We start from the raw sequence: 11,140 nt of genomic DNA, 5'->3' as shown, positions 1-11,140 counted from the left end.
TCACTTCTAACATCACCGAGGTTTTTTATGATAAAACCCCACACCTAGTAATTAGTGCTTAAGTTGAGACCATGTCAATGATGATAGGGTGAACCATGCCGCCAGAGCCGTCTCTGACATTTTGGGGGCCCTGTGCAAATTTAATAAAAAGGCCCTCCTTATTTAAAAAAAAAAAAATTGAACATTATTTTTATACAAAGCTCAACTATCAATATTCAAACTTAATTGAAATCAACATCTCACTCTTACTAATTGAATAATCTCCAACATAAAATCATGATTTAGGTTCATCTATGAAAAATGGGGCACGACTAAAAGGGAGATATGGAAATACGTTTGTATTTGTGGAAGAAAGTAATACACAAGTTAGTTTTTTTATTGCTTAATAGAAAAGTGGAAGAAAGTAATACATAAGTGCCTTAAAAAACAACTTCTTATGTTAGATGTTTGTTATGAGGAAGATTTTGGTGAGATGGTTACCACTGATGACCAGGGTGCGCTGCAGGCCATGGAACTTAGTTCCTGTGCATTATATGGGACCTCTACTAAACAAACTTTACAGACTATGAAGGTGGACGGGACAATCCACAACCAACCAGTTCGCATCTTGCTCGACTTGGGTAGTACCCACAATTTTGTTGATTGCATGTTAGTGAGGAAGCTTGGGTGGCCTCTTCAAGCTACAAAACCCTTTGATGTCATGATTGCAGATGGAGGCAAAGTAAGAAGCCAAGGTTGTTGCAAGAACCTGTCTCTTGAATTGGGTGGCTATCACTGTGATATAGACCTTTTTGCCCTTCCACTAGGGGGTTGTGATGTGGTTCTGGGGGTTCAATGGCTCTTTTCTGTGAGCCCTGTCTTATGGGATCTCCAACTTCTTACCATGGAATTCCACATGGGAACTGACTCTTACAAACGGTACCACAGTGCACCAACTTACCCTCTTGTTGATGACATGGTTGTTCAAAACTTGGAGAAAGAATTATCTGGTTCAAACCTAGGGGTTCTCTTGTATTCTGTGGACAAGGTTTATCCTCTAGACAACACCACCCTAACTACTAGCCAACAAGAAGAGTTACAAGCTGTTTTAGATGAATTTGAGGCTGTATTTCTCATTCCTACTCACCTGCCTCCTGTAAGAGAACATGATCACAAGATCCCACTTATTGCTGGCGCCCGACCACCTAGCATTCGACCATATCATTATGGTCCTGTGCAGAAAGATGAAATTGAGAAGGCAGTGAAGGAACTTCTCAGTTCCGGGTTCATTCGCCCTAGACACATCCCTTTCTCTTCTCCTGTCTTATTGGTTAAGAAGAAATAAGGGACTTTGAGACTATGCATGGATTATAGGGAATTGAATAAGATCACAGTCAAGGATAAGTATCCTATCCCCTTGATTGATGACTTATTAGATGAACTCTGTGGGGCTAAATACTTCTATAAATTAGACCTTAGGTCCGGCTACCACCAAATTCGAATGCATGAGGCTGATATTGAAAAAACTGCATTCCAGACTCATGACGGACATTATGAATTTCTGGTAATGCCATTTGGCTTAACTAATGCGCCAGCCTTTTTCCAAAGCCTCATGAATGATATCTTCAAGCCATATATGAGACAGTTCATACTTGTTTTCTTTGATGATATCTTGGTTTATAGTACTTTTTGGGAAACACACTTATCTCATCTGAAACAAGCATTTGCAGTTCTTCAACAGCATCAACTCTTTGTCAAAAAACAGAAATGTTCCTTTGGGCAACACCAAGTCGAGTATTTGGGGCACATGGTGTCTAGTGAGGGGGTATCAGCTGACCCTACTAAGATCCAGGCCATTATGGATTAGCCTACTCCTAAAACTGTGAAGGAACTACAAGGTTTCTTAGGATTGATAGGCTATTACAGAAAATTTGTACCTGGTTATGGTAAGATTTGCCAACCATTGTACAAACTTACTAGCAAGGAAGGTTTTAATTGGTCTCCGTGCACTGAACAGGCTTTCAAGGCTTTGAAACAAGCCATGGTTTCTCCTCAACTGTTAGCTTTGCCCGATTTTTCAGTACCATTTGTGATTGAATGTGATGCCTCAGGTAATGGCATTGGGGCAGTTCTTCAACAACAATGGAGACCTATAGCTTTGTCCAACCAAGCCTTGGGTCCTAGAAATCAGTCTTTGTCCACCTATGAAAGGGAGTTAATCGAAATTGTGTATGTAGTGAAGAAGTGGCAAAACTACTTGCAAGGTCGCCACTTTATTATCAAGACAGATCACAGTAGTTTGAAGTATTTTCTAAGTCAAAGAACGAACATCCCATTTCAACAAAAGTGGGTATCAAAACTGCTTGGTTTTGATTATGAAGTGCAATATAGACAGGGCAAGGACAACATTGTAGCTGATGCACTTTCCCGAGTTTCAGGTTCTACTTTGCTACCTGAGACTTCTGTGGACAACAAAGGAGACATTTGCTCTATTACTTATCCTTACTTTGGTTGGTTAGATGAATTAAGAAGGGATATAGAGCAAGACAGTTGGGTGTTACAAAAAAAGAAGGAAGTCGAGGATAATACCACTGCTATGTTATACAATACCAAGCTATCAAAGTACCATCTTGACAATGGTTTCCTCAAGTACAAACATTGAATTGTCATTGGTGCTGAATCTACTTGGCAAAGGAAAGTGTTTAAGGAACACCATTCTACTCCTATTGCTGGCCATGAGGGAGTTTTAAAAACTTACTAGAGGTTGAAGATGGGATTTTATTGGGTGGGGATGAAAAGAAACATCAAGGAGTGGGTGGCTGAATGTAGAACTTGTCAGCAAAACAAATATGAAACTATCTCACTTCCTGGTTTATTACAACCTCTCCCATTACCACAACAAGTCTGGACAGATATCAGTATGGATTTTATTTGTGGGTTACCAAATTGCAAAGGAAAATCTATGATATTGGTGGTGGTTGACAGACTTTCCAAGTATGCACACTTCATAGCATTGGGGCACCCTTACACTGCTGTAATAGTTGCTCAGGAGTATGTAGATCATGTCTTCAAATTACATGGTATGCCCTTAACTATAGTGAGTGGCCGAGACACATTATTTCTTAGTGCTTTCTGGGAAGAGTTTTTCAAACTCCAAGGGTCCAAACTTTGCATGAGTTCAGGCTATCACCCTCAAAGTGATGGCCAAACAAAAGTGGTCAATCGATGTTTGGAGACTTACCTCAGGTGTAGTTTCCAACCCAAGAAATGGTTACAGTGGTTAGCATGGGCAGAATGGAGTTACAACACTTCATTTCACTTTTCTACCAAGTTCACTCCATTTGAGATTGTGTATGGTATGCCTCATCCCCATATTGCTTCCTATAAACTTGGATCGGCTAAATTGGACAATGTGGAATAGGGGTTGTTGGCCAGAGACAAGATATTAGCCATGCTCAAGACCAATCTAATTATTGCTCAAAACCGAATGAAGGTGCAAGCTGATAAACATCGGAGTGAGAGGACTTTTGAAGTGGGGGATCTAGTTTATCTGAAATTAGTTCCTTACCAGGTGCAATCACTGGCTACACATGCTTACCATAAACTACACCCTAAGTTCTATGGCCCTTTTGAAGTATTGGAGAAAATTGGCAATGTGGCTTACAAGATTAAACTACCAGAAACTTCAAAGATTCATCCAGTCTTTCATGTCAGTTGCTTGAAGAAACATATTGATCCCAATGTGAGTCTCATACCACTACCACCATTGGTGACTAATGAAGGGTTACCAGCTCAGGAACCAAAAGTAATGTTGCAGAGGAGAATTTACAAGAAGAACAATGTTGCTGGGGTCTAACTACTAATTCAATGGAAGGACAAGGGGGTTGATGAAGCTACATGGGAGGATTTTGAAGATTTTGCAGCTAGGTTCCCAAGCTTTAAGCTTTGAAATACTACCTTGAGGACAAGGTCTTACTCGAAGGAGAGGGTAAATGTTAGGCTCGTGATTATCTTAATCACAATTTATTAATTAGTAAGTTTTTAATGAGTTTTATATAAGCTTTGTTTAGTTAGTTTGTTATGCCAGCTGGAAGTGAGAGTTTGAGAAAGAATATATGTAGCCAATTGTGGGTGTAAAGAAAGGGGGTCATTTTGTGGAAAGAAATATATTACAAAAAAATATCCTTCTCTCTAGACTCCATCCGCCATCGTTACATACTTGCAGGTTTGAGTTAAGGTCCTGAGATTGGATCTTATCACAGAGTTTTGGGTCTGGAAGAATTTGAGAGGTAACTTCAAAAACATTGTATATCAAGTTTGCATTTAGAATTTGCCTTGTGCATATAGAGTTTGCCTGCAAGGGTTCCCGACTGTGCATATAGAGTTTGCATTTAGAATTAGAATTAGGGGTAGGTCTGCCTTTGTTGTCATTCGATGAGGGTTTCGTTAATTTGTGACTTTCTGTTTAAATTTTTCTTTCGTATGTGATTAAATCGGTACTGGGTTTTGGTTGTTGAAAATATGATTTTTTCTGCTTAAGCTTCTTGCTCATTTTTCTGGGATTTTAGGCTTTTAGTTGCAAGGGTAACAGAGAACCCTAAAATCCTAGGAATCGGTATTGGCATTTGAATTAATGAATTTCCTTTTTCTCTCTCAAAACAGTTTGTTAATTGAAAAGTATTTTCATTCTGTAGAAGGTGGTGCTGAAATTGGATTTACATCAGGACAAAAAAAAAAAAAAAAAAAAAAATCAAAAGGCGTTGAAAGCAGTCTCCGGCCTTACAAGTATCAATTATTTTTTTAAGCATGTTGGTTTAATTTGGCTCTGTGAAAAACTTGGAAAATAATAAAAATGTACAAAAAATTCTGAGTTATTTCATTCATCACCACCTACTGAGTTCTTTGTATTGGTTGAGAAGTTCTCTTTGAAGATATATATAGGTTAAATATGATTGCTGGGGTGCCTAATCCTTGAACGACGAACGGGACAAGATACATTAAGTAGATCATTACTGGTGCTACGATGTGTTTGTACTGCCGCTTAAATGTTGTTTTCTAAGAATTAAAGTGCTTTTGTTCATAATTTTTATTGGTAGTTCCGAATTTTACAACTTGAAAATTTTATTTTTCTAGCCGAGATAAGCATCCGGCTTGATCAAAATCATTACAAAAACAAGTCGAAGGCAATCTGCATTGCGGGCAGCGTCATCTCTTTGTTTGCCCATTTATATCATGCTTGCCATTGCCATGCAAGTGTGATTTCCACATGCATGATCCATTCGTATTTATGGTGGAAAATATATAAGGTTCAGAAGAAGAATTCCTTAAAATGTTTCGATTATCTTGCTGCAGATTTTGTTGTTCCGGTTTTTCATTCTTTCCGTGATTTTCAATTGTCATTCCGTGCTGGGAAATTGGAAAGCTCTGAAACAATATAGTTCTTGAGCTAATGTGAAGATTTTAGGTTGAATACTTTGATTTCGTTTTTCTATTTGCACTTAGAAAAACAGAGGATTGTGGTTAGTTATTGTGCTGTGAAGCTTCTATTTTTTTTTTTTTTTTGCCCAAGATTGAATCTGTTCTCTCCGCTGTTGAAATGTACTTCCAACTCTCTCCCTCTCTAAAAAATATGATTCAGTGTGAAGTTTGGTTGTTTCTCTCTCTACAAACTTATATTCCATATTGCACCCATCAACTCTAATCATTCCTTTATGCTGATGGTTTTGTTCATTTATTTTGTTTCAGAAGTAATTGCCTAAAGTTTTAATCTTTGTCTTTCAAAAATAAATGCTTGATGTTTTGATCTTTGTGTTTCTCACTCTAGATTAAGCTTAATCTTTCTTATTCTTAATAATCTAGAAGTGGGTTGAGTTCTAACTGTAGAAAAAGGTATGTAGGCTAAAAAATATATTTGTTATTGATACGTGAATGTGGAAAAATGGAAGAGAATGCAAATGGAAGAGAATGCAAATGGAAGAGAATGCTTAATTTTTTCATTATATTTCTCTACAAGATTACAAGGATATATATACATGATACAAATGTGTAGGTAGGACAAGGTAGCCGTCCTAGTGTGTAGGTAGGACAAGGTAGGACGGCTGTAGGACGGCTAGTGTGTAGGTAGGACAAGGTAGGACGGCTGTAGGACGGCTTGACGGCTGTAGGACGGCTTATTCTTCCAATAATAATATTATATACAATTACACAAGGACTCCAACCATATTCCTTATTTGTCTAACACTCCCCCTCAAGTTGGAGAGTGGATGTCAAGAACTCCCAACTTGCGTAACATACCCGAAAACTTTTCTTTCCCAAGAGGTTTGGTAAACAAGTCTGCCAACTGTTGTGCCGTACCCACATGCTTGGTCTCTATTGTGCCATCTACAATCTTATCTCGTATAAAGTGACAATCCATCTCAATGTGACGAGTTCGTTCATGAAAAACAGGATTGGCAGCTATATGTAACGCTGCTTGATTATCACAAAATAAAATGGAAGGACCATCCAAAGGAATGTTCAAATCCTTCAACAAAAAATGAAGCCAAACTATCTCGCAACAAGCACCTGCCATGGCCCTATATTCCGCCTCTGCTGAAGAGAGCGAAACGGTTTTCTGTCGTTTCGTCCGCCAAGAAATCAAAGAACCGCCCAAGAATACACAATACCCAGTAGTCGAACGGCGAGTGATAGGGCAACCTGCCCAATCAGAATCACAAAACGCAGTTAACTTGGTCTGGTTGTCAGAACGAAATAATAAACCTTGACCTGGAGTAGCCTTCAAATAACGAACAATACGAAGCGCAGCATCCATATGAGATATCCTTGGCTCGTGCATAAAACGGCTTAGAGCATGCACAGAATAGGTGATATCCGGCCGAGTGATAGTGAGATATATTAACCGACCTACTAATCGTCGATACTTTTCAAGATCCTTGAGAAGTTTTCCTTTATCAGATAATTTTGTGTCATCCATAGGAAAAGCAATGGGTCGTGCTCCCAAAAAACCAAAGTCCTTGAGAATCTCTAATGCATACTTGCGTTGAGAAATATAAATCCCTTGTTTGGAACGAGAAACCTCAATACCCAAAAAATATTTTAAATCACCAAAGTCTTTTATCCGAAAATGATCACGGAGAAAAGACTTCAGAGAATTAATGGCACTAGCATCATTGCCTGTAATCACAATATCATCCACATAAATGAGCAAAGCTGTGAAAGAAATACCAGACTTTTTAGTGAACAATGAATAGTCAGCTTTGGATTGTTGAAAACCGGCAGAAATGATGGCACTAGTGAATTTGGCAAACCATTGGCGAGAAGCCTGCTTAAGACCATAAAGTGACTTGTGAAGGCGACACACAAGATTCTCCCCTTGTCGCCAAAGACCAGGAGGAGGAGACATATAGATTTCTTCATGTAAGTCACCATGTAAGAAAGCATTATTAACATCAAGCTGATGAAGAGACCAAGACTGACTAGCAGCAAGAGCAAGAAGACAACGCACCGTAATCATCTTAGCAGTAGGAGAAAAAGTGTCATGATAATCAATACCTTCAGCCTGAGTGAAGCCTTTAGCAACCAAACGAGCTTTGTAGCGGTCAATAGAGCCGTCGGAATTGTGCTTGAGTTTGTACACCCACTTACAACCAATGGGAATTTTGCCAGGGGGCAAGGAAGTTAAAGTCCAAGTACCATTAGCATGTAAAGCTTGAAGCTCCTCAGTCATAGCATGTTGCCAATTGGGGTCAGTGGCAGCCTCGGCAAAGAAGGAAGGCTCCACAGTCCGACTGACAGAGTTAATGTAAGAAAAATGCCTGGGAGAGTAACGGTGATAAGAGAGAAAATTACAAAGTGGATATCGCGTACCTTGTGTAGAACCGGGTTGCGAAGTCGAAGATGGGTGGGATGGCAGAATCACCTGCGAGCAAACGTAGTCTTTTAAATAGGATGGAGGTTTATGGGCACGGGAAGAGGTGCGGGGAAGGGGAGGATTGGTAGGTAGTGGGGGGTAGAGATGTCCGTGGGTAAAAGGGTGAAAGGTAAGGAAGTAGCGGGGGGGGGGGGGGTGGAAGGAGGGGATGCCGAAAGGGCAGGGGCATGGGGAGGAACGGGTAATGGGGCAGCAAGGGAATCTGTGGGAGGCGTGGAAGGGGAGGAAGGTGGAGGAGGGTGAGGCGTCGGGGCAGGAAGGGGTGGGTTATATGTAAAGTCCAGAGGGGGTGGGATGGGTAGGGTAGGCGAAGAGGATGGGATAGGAGGGTGAGAAACGACATAAGGGAAAGTACTTTCGTGAAAGATGACGTCTCGACTAGTGAAAATGCGGTGATTGTCGAGATCGTAAAGGGTATAGGCCTTTTGTCCATGAGGATAACCGAGAAAAATGCAACGATGAGCCCGAGGGGAAAATTTGGTGGTGGGAGTGACAGAGGTGGCATATGCCAGACAACCAAAGACGCGGAAGTGGTCATAAGATGGGGTTTTCGAAAAGAGAACCTCAAATGGGGATTTATGATGGAGAAGACGGGTAGGGAGACGATTGATGAGATAAGTAGCGGTAAGAACACATTCCCCCCAAAACTTGATAGGAAGATGGGATTGAAAACGAAGGGCGCGGGCGGTTTCAAGAAGATGACGATGTTTTCTTTCAACAACGCCATTTTGTTGGGGGGGTATAAACACAAGAAGTTTGTAAAAGCACCCCATGATCAGAGAAAAAACTACGAAAAGATAAAAATTCACCACCATTGTCAGTACGAATGCATTGGATGGTAGTGCGGAATTGGGTAGTGACATAAGCAAAAAAATCCTTAATTAATTGTTGAGTGTCGGATTTATGTTTCATGAGGAAGACCCACGTAAAGCGAGAAAAATCATCCACAATGGTTAAGAAATAATGAGCACCAGAAAGAGAAGATTGACGATTCGGGCCCCAAATATCACAATGAATTAAAGCAAAAGGGAAAGTTGATGAAATTGAACTCAAAAGAAAAGGTTGACGAGTTTGTTTTGCCAACGGACAAACATCACAAATATGACTAGAATCAAAAGTACAATTAAGAGAGCTAGATGCTAAAGCTTGCAAACGAGTGGAGGAGGGGTGACCAAGACGTCTATGCCAGAGGGAGGAGGGGATGGTAATGATGTTGCAGAGAGGTTGACGGGTGGGGAGAGAAGAGGTAAGGGCCACAAGGTAATACAGATCGCCACGTCGCTTACCCACACCAATCATCGCCTTCGAAACCAAGTCCTGCAAAACACACGAAGAAGGAAAGAAGGTTATGGAACACGATAATCCATCTGTAAGTTTACCAACCGATAAAAGGTCCACTCGGAAATTAGGGACATATAAAACATCCTTCAAAGTAACTGAGGAATTTAAAGGAAGAGTGCCGGTAAAAGTAATGGGAGCGGAAGCACCACTAGGCAAAGAAACAGGCGGCAAATGTGAAGGAGAACGATTAACCAAACATGAAGCGGAAGAAGTAATATGATCCGTAGCACCACTGTCAAGAATCCATTGACCATGACGAGAGGTGACAGGTAACAAACCTTGGGCAAAATCAGTAGTGAGCACGGCATTGGCCTGAGGAGGGGTGGTGGTGTCACGTAGAGCAGCTAGAACACGGGAGTGCTGCTCGGCAGAGAGGTTAGGCATGGCAAGCTGCAAGTCATGCAAAGTGGGCTGGGTCCCGTGCACTTGGTGGGTCGCTGGAGTAGAAGAGGAGGCGGGGGCCTGGGTGCCTTGCACGTGATGGGCCTGGGTGAAATTATGGGGCCGGGAAGCAGAAAACCGTGGCTGCCGGGGAGGACTGGAAGGTGCATGGCTGCGGGAAGAACTGGAAGCAGTGGCACGGCGCGGTGGTCGCCACGGTTGGCCATGGAGGGGATGGCCAACGGGATAGCCATGAAGTTTATGGCAGGTGTCTCGGGTATGATAATCAAAATTGCAGTAGGTGCAGTGGAGGGGAGGACGAGCAGAGGAGGGACGGGACGGGCCACGAACAGCCATGGGAACGGCAGAGAAAGCTGCCGAAAAAAAAATTAGGGCTAGGGTTATAAACCTGCTCTGTATACCATGTAGAAAAAGGTATGTAGGCTAAAAAATATATTTGTTATTGATACGTGAATGTGGAAAAATGGAAGAGAATGCAAATGGAAGAGAATGCTTATGGAAGAGAATGCGAATGGAAGAGAATGCTTAATTTTTTCATTATATTTCTCTACAAGATTACAAGGATATATATACATGATACAAATGTGTAGGTAGGACAAGGTAGCCGTCCTAGTGTGTAGGTAGGACAAGGTAGGACGGCTGTAGAGGACAAGATAGCCGTCCTAGTGTGTAGGTAGGACAAGGTAGGACGGTTGTAGGACGGCTAGTGTGTAGGTAGGACAAGGTAGGACGGCTGTAGGACGGCTTATTCTTCCAATAATAATATTATATACAATTACACAAGGACTCCAACCATATTCCTTATTTGTTTAACACTAACCCTTGTTTTCTTTGATGTTTAAAAAATTCTTAATATTTTATGGGATTAATGCTAATTTCCTTTCCTTTTGACAGAAGATAGAAAAATTACAATAAATTTACTTAAAACTACGGGGAGAGGAATTCGAACCCGCACCTCTCTCGATCTTATTTATCACAACCTAGTTTTTTGTTTTCAGAAATCAAGTTTTGTGCTTTCATTTTTTGTGATTTTATTTTGTCTTTCAATTAGTTTTCTGTTTCTTTCAGGATGAGCCGCGGTGATCTCGACGTGACCCAGCAAGTTCTCGCGTTCGTCAGGAATATCTCTATGCATCCAGAGGCTTGGCTTGATTTCCCTCGCTCCGATGACGACGAAGATTCAGATGGTATCCTCTACTTCGATTCATCCATTTCTTTGTGTAATTCAATTCAATTCAATGTTCTTTGTTTTCATCAATCATTAGGTTATCTTGTTGTAAATTAGTGTCAGTTTATGGTCAATGTTCGTAAATGATCAATTTGAGCTATTTGTGTTGCCAATACAGAGTTTTCGATTCGTATTTGTTTCAATTGTAACTTTGAATTTAATGCATTGTATAGTGATTCAATGAGTTAAACCTCGGTTCAGATTCTTATGTAAGGACTTTAACTTTAATTTTTTCAGTGAATATTAAAATTTGAATAGAT

General features: G+C 40.7%; 1 protein-coding gene and 2 long non-coding RNA genes across 3 annotated transcripts; 2 read left to right on the top strand and 1 right to left on the bottom strand.

The window, feature by feature from the left end:
- Positions 1-472: 472 nt before the first annotated feature.
- LOC137709252 (uncharacterized) lies at positions 473-1,324 on the top strand. The gene has a single exon (XM_068448344.2). The coding sequence runs from the start codon at positions 473-475 to the stop codon at positions 1,322-1,324; it is 852 nt and encodes a 283-aa protein (XP_068304445.2).
- Positions 1,325-4,162: 2,838 nt separating this feature from the next.
- Positions 4,163-11,108, top strand: LOC148689273 (uncharacterized). The gene is made up of 2 exons (XR_015958171.1): positions 4,163-4,268; positions 10,721-11,108. It is a non-coding gene; the product is annotated as an uncharacterized LOC148689273 (long non-coding RNA).
- On the bottom strand, positions 8,901-10,343 carry LOC148689274 (uncharacterized). Its single transcript, XR_015958350.1, has 2 exons — positions 9,529-10,343; positions 8,901-9,226 (listed from the first exon to the last, which is right to left on the bottom strand). It is a non-coding gene; the product is annotated as an uncharacterized LOC148689274 (long non-coding RNA).
- Positions 11,109-11,140: the final 32 nt, after the last annotated feature.

The sequence above is a fragment of the Pyrus communis genome, chromosome 17 (genome assembly GCF_041283825.1).
Source record: "Pyrus communis isolate YQ-2024b chromosome 17, ASM4128382v1, whole genome shotgun sequence".
Lineage (NCBI taxonomy): Eukaryota > Viridiplantae > Streptophyta > Magnoliopsida > Rosales > Rosaceae > Pyrus > Pyrus communis.
The sequence above is the reverse complement of the archived record's forward strand: the minus strand, read 5'-3'. Positions and strand labels throughout refer to the sequence as shown.

Excerpts from the sequence above, each read along its gene's own strand:
- LOC137709252 (XM_068448344.2), top strand. The coding sequence starts at position 473 with ATGGTTACCACTGATGACCAGGGTGCGCTGCAGGCCATGGAACTTAGT.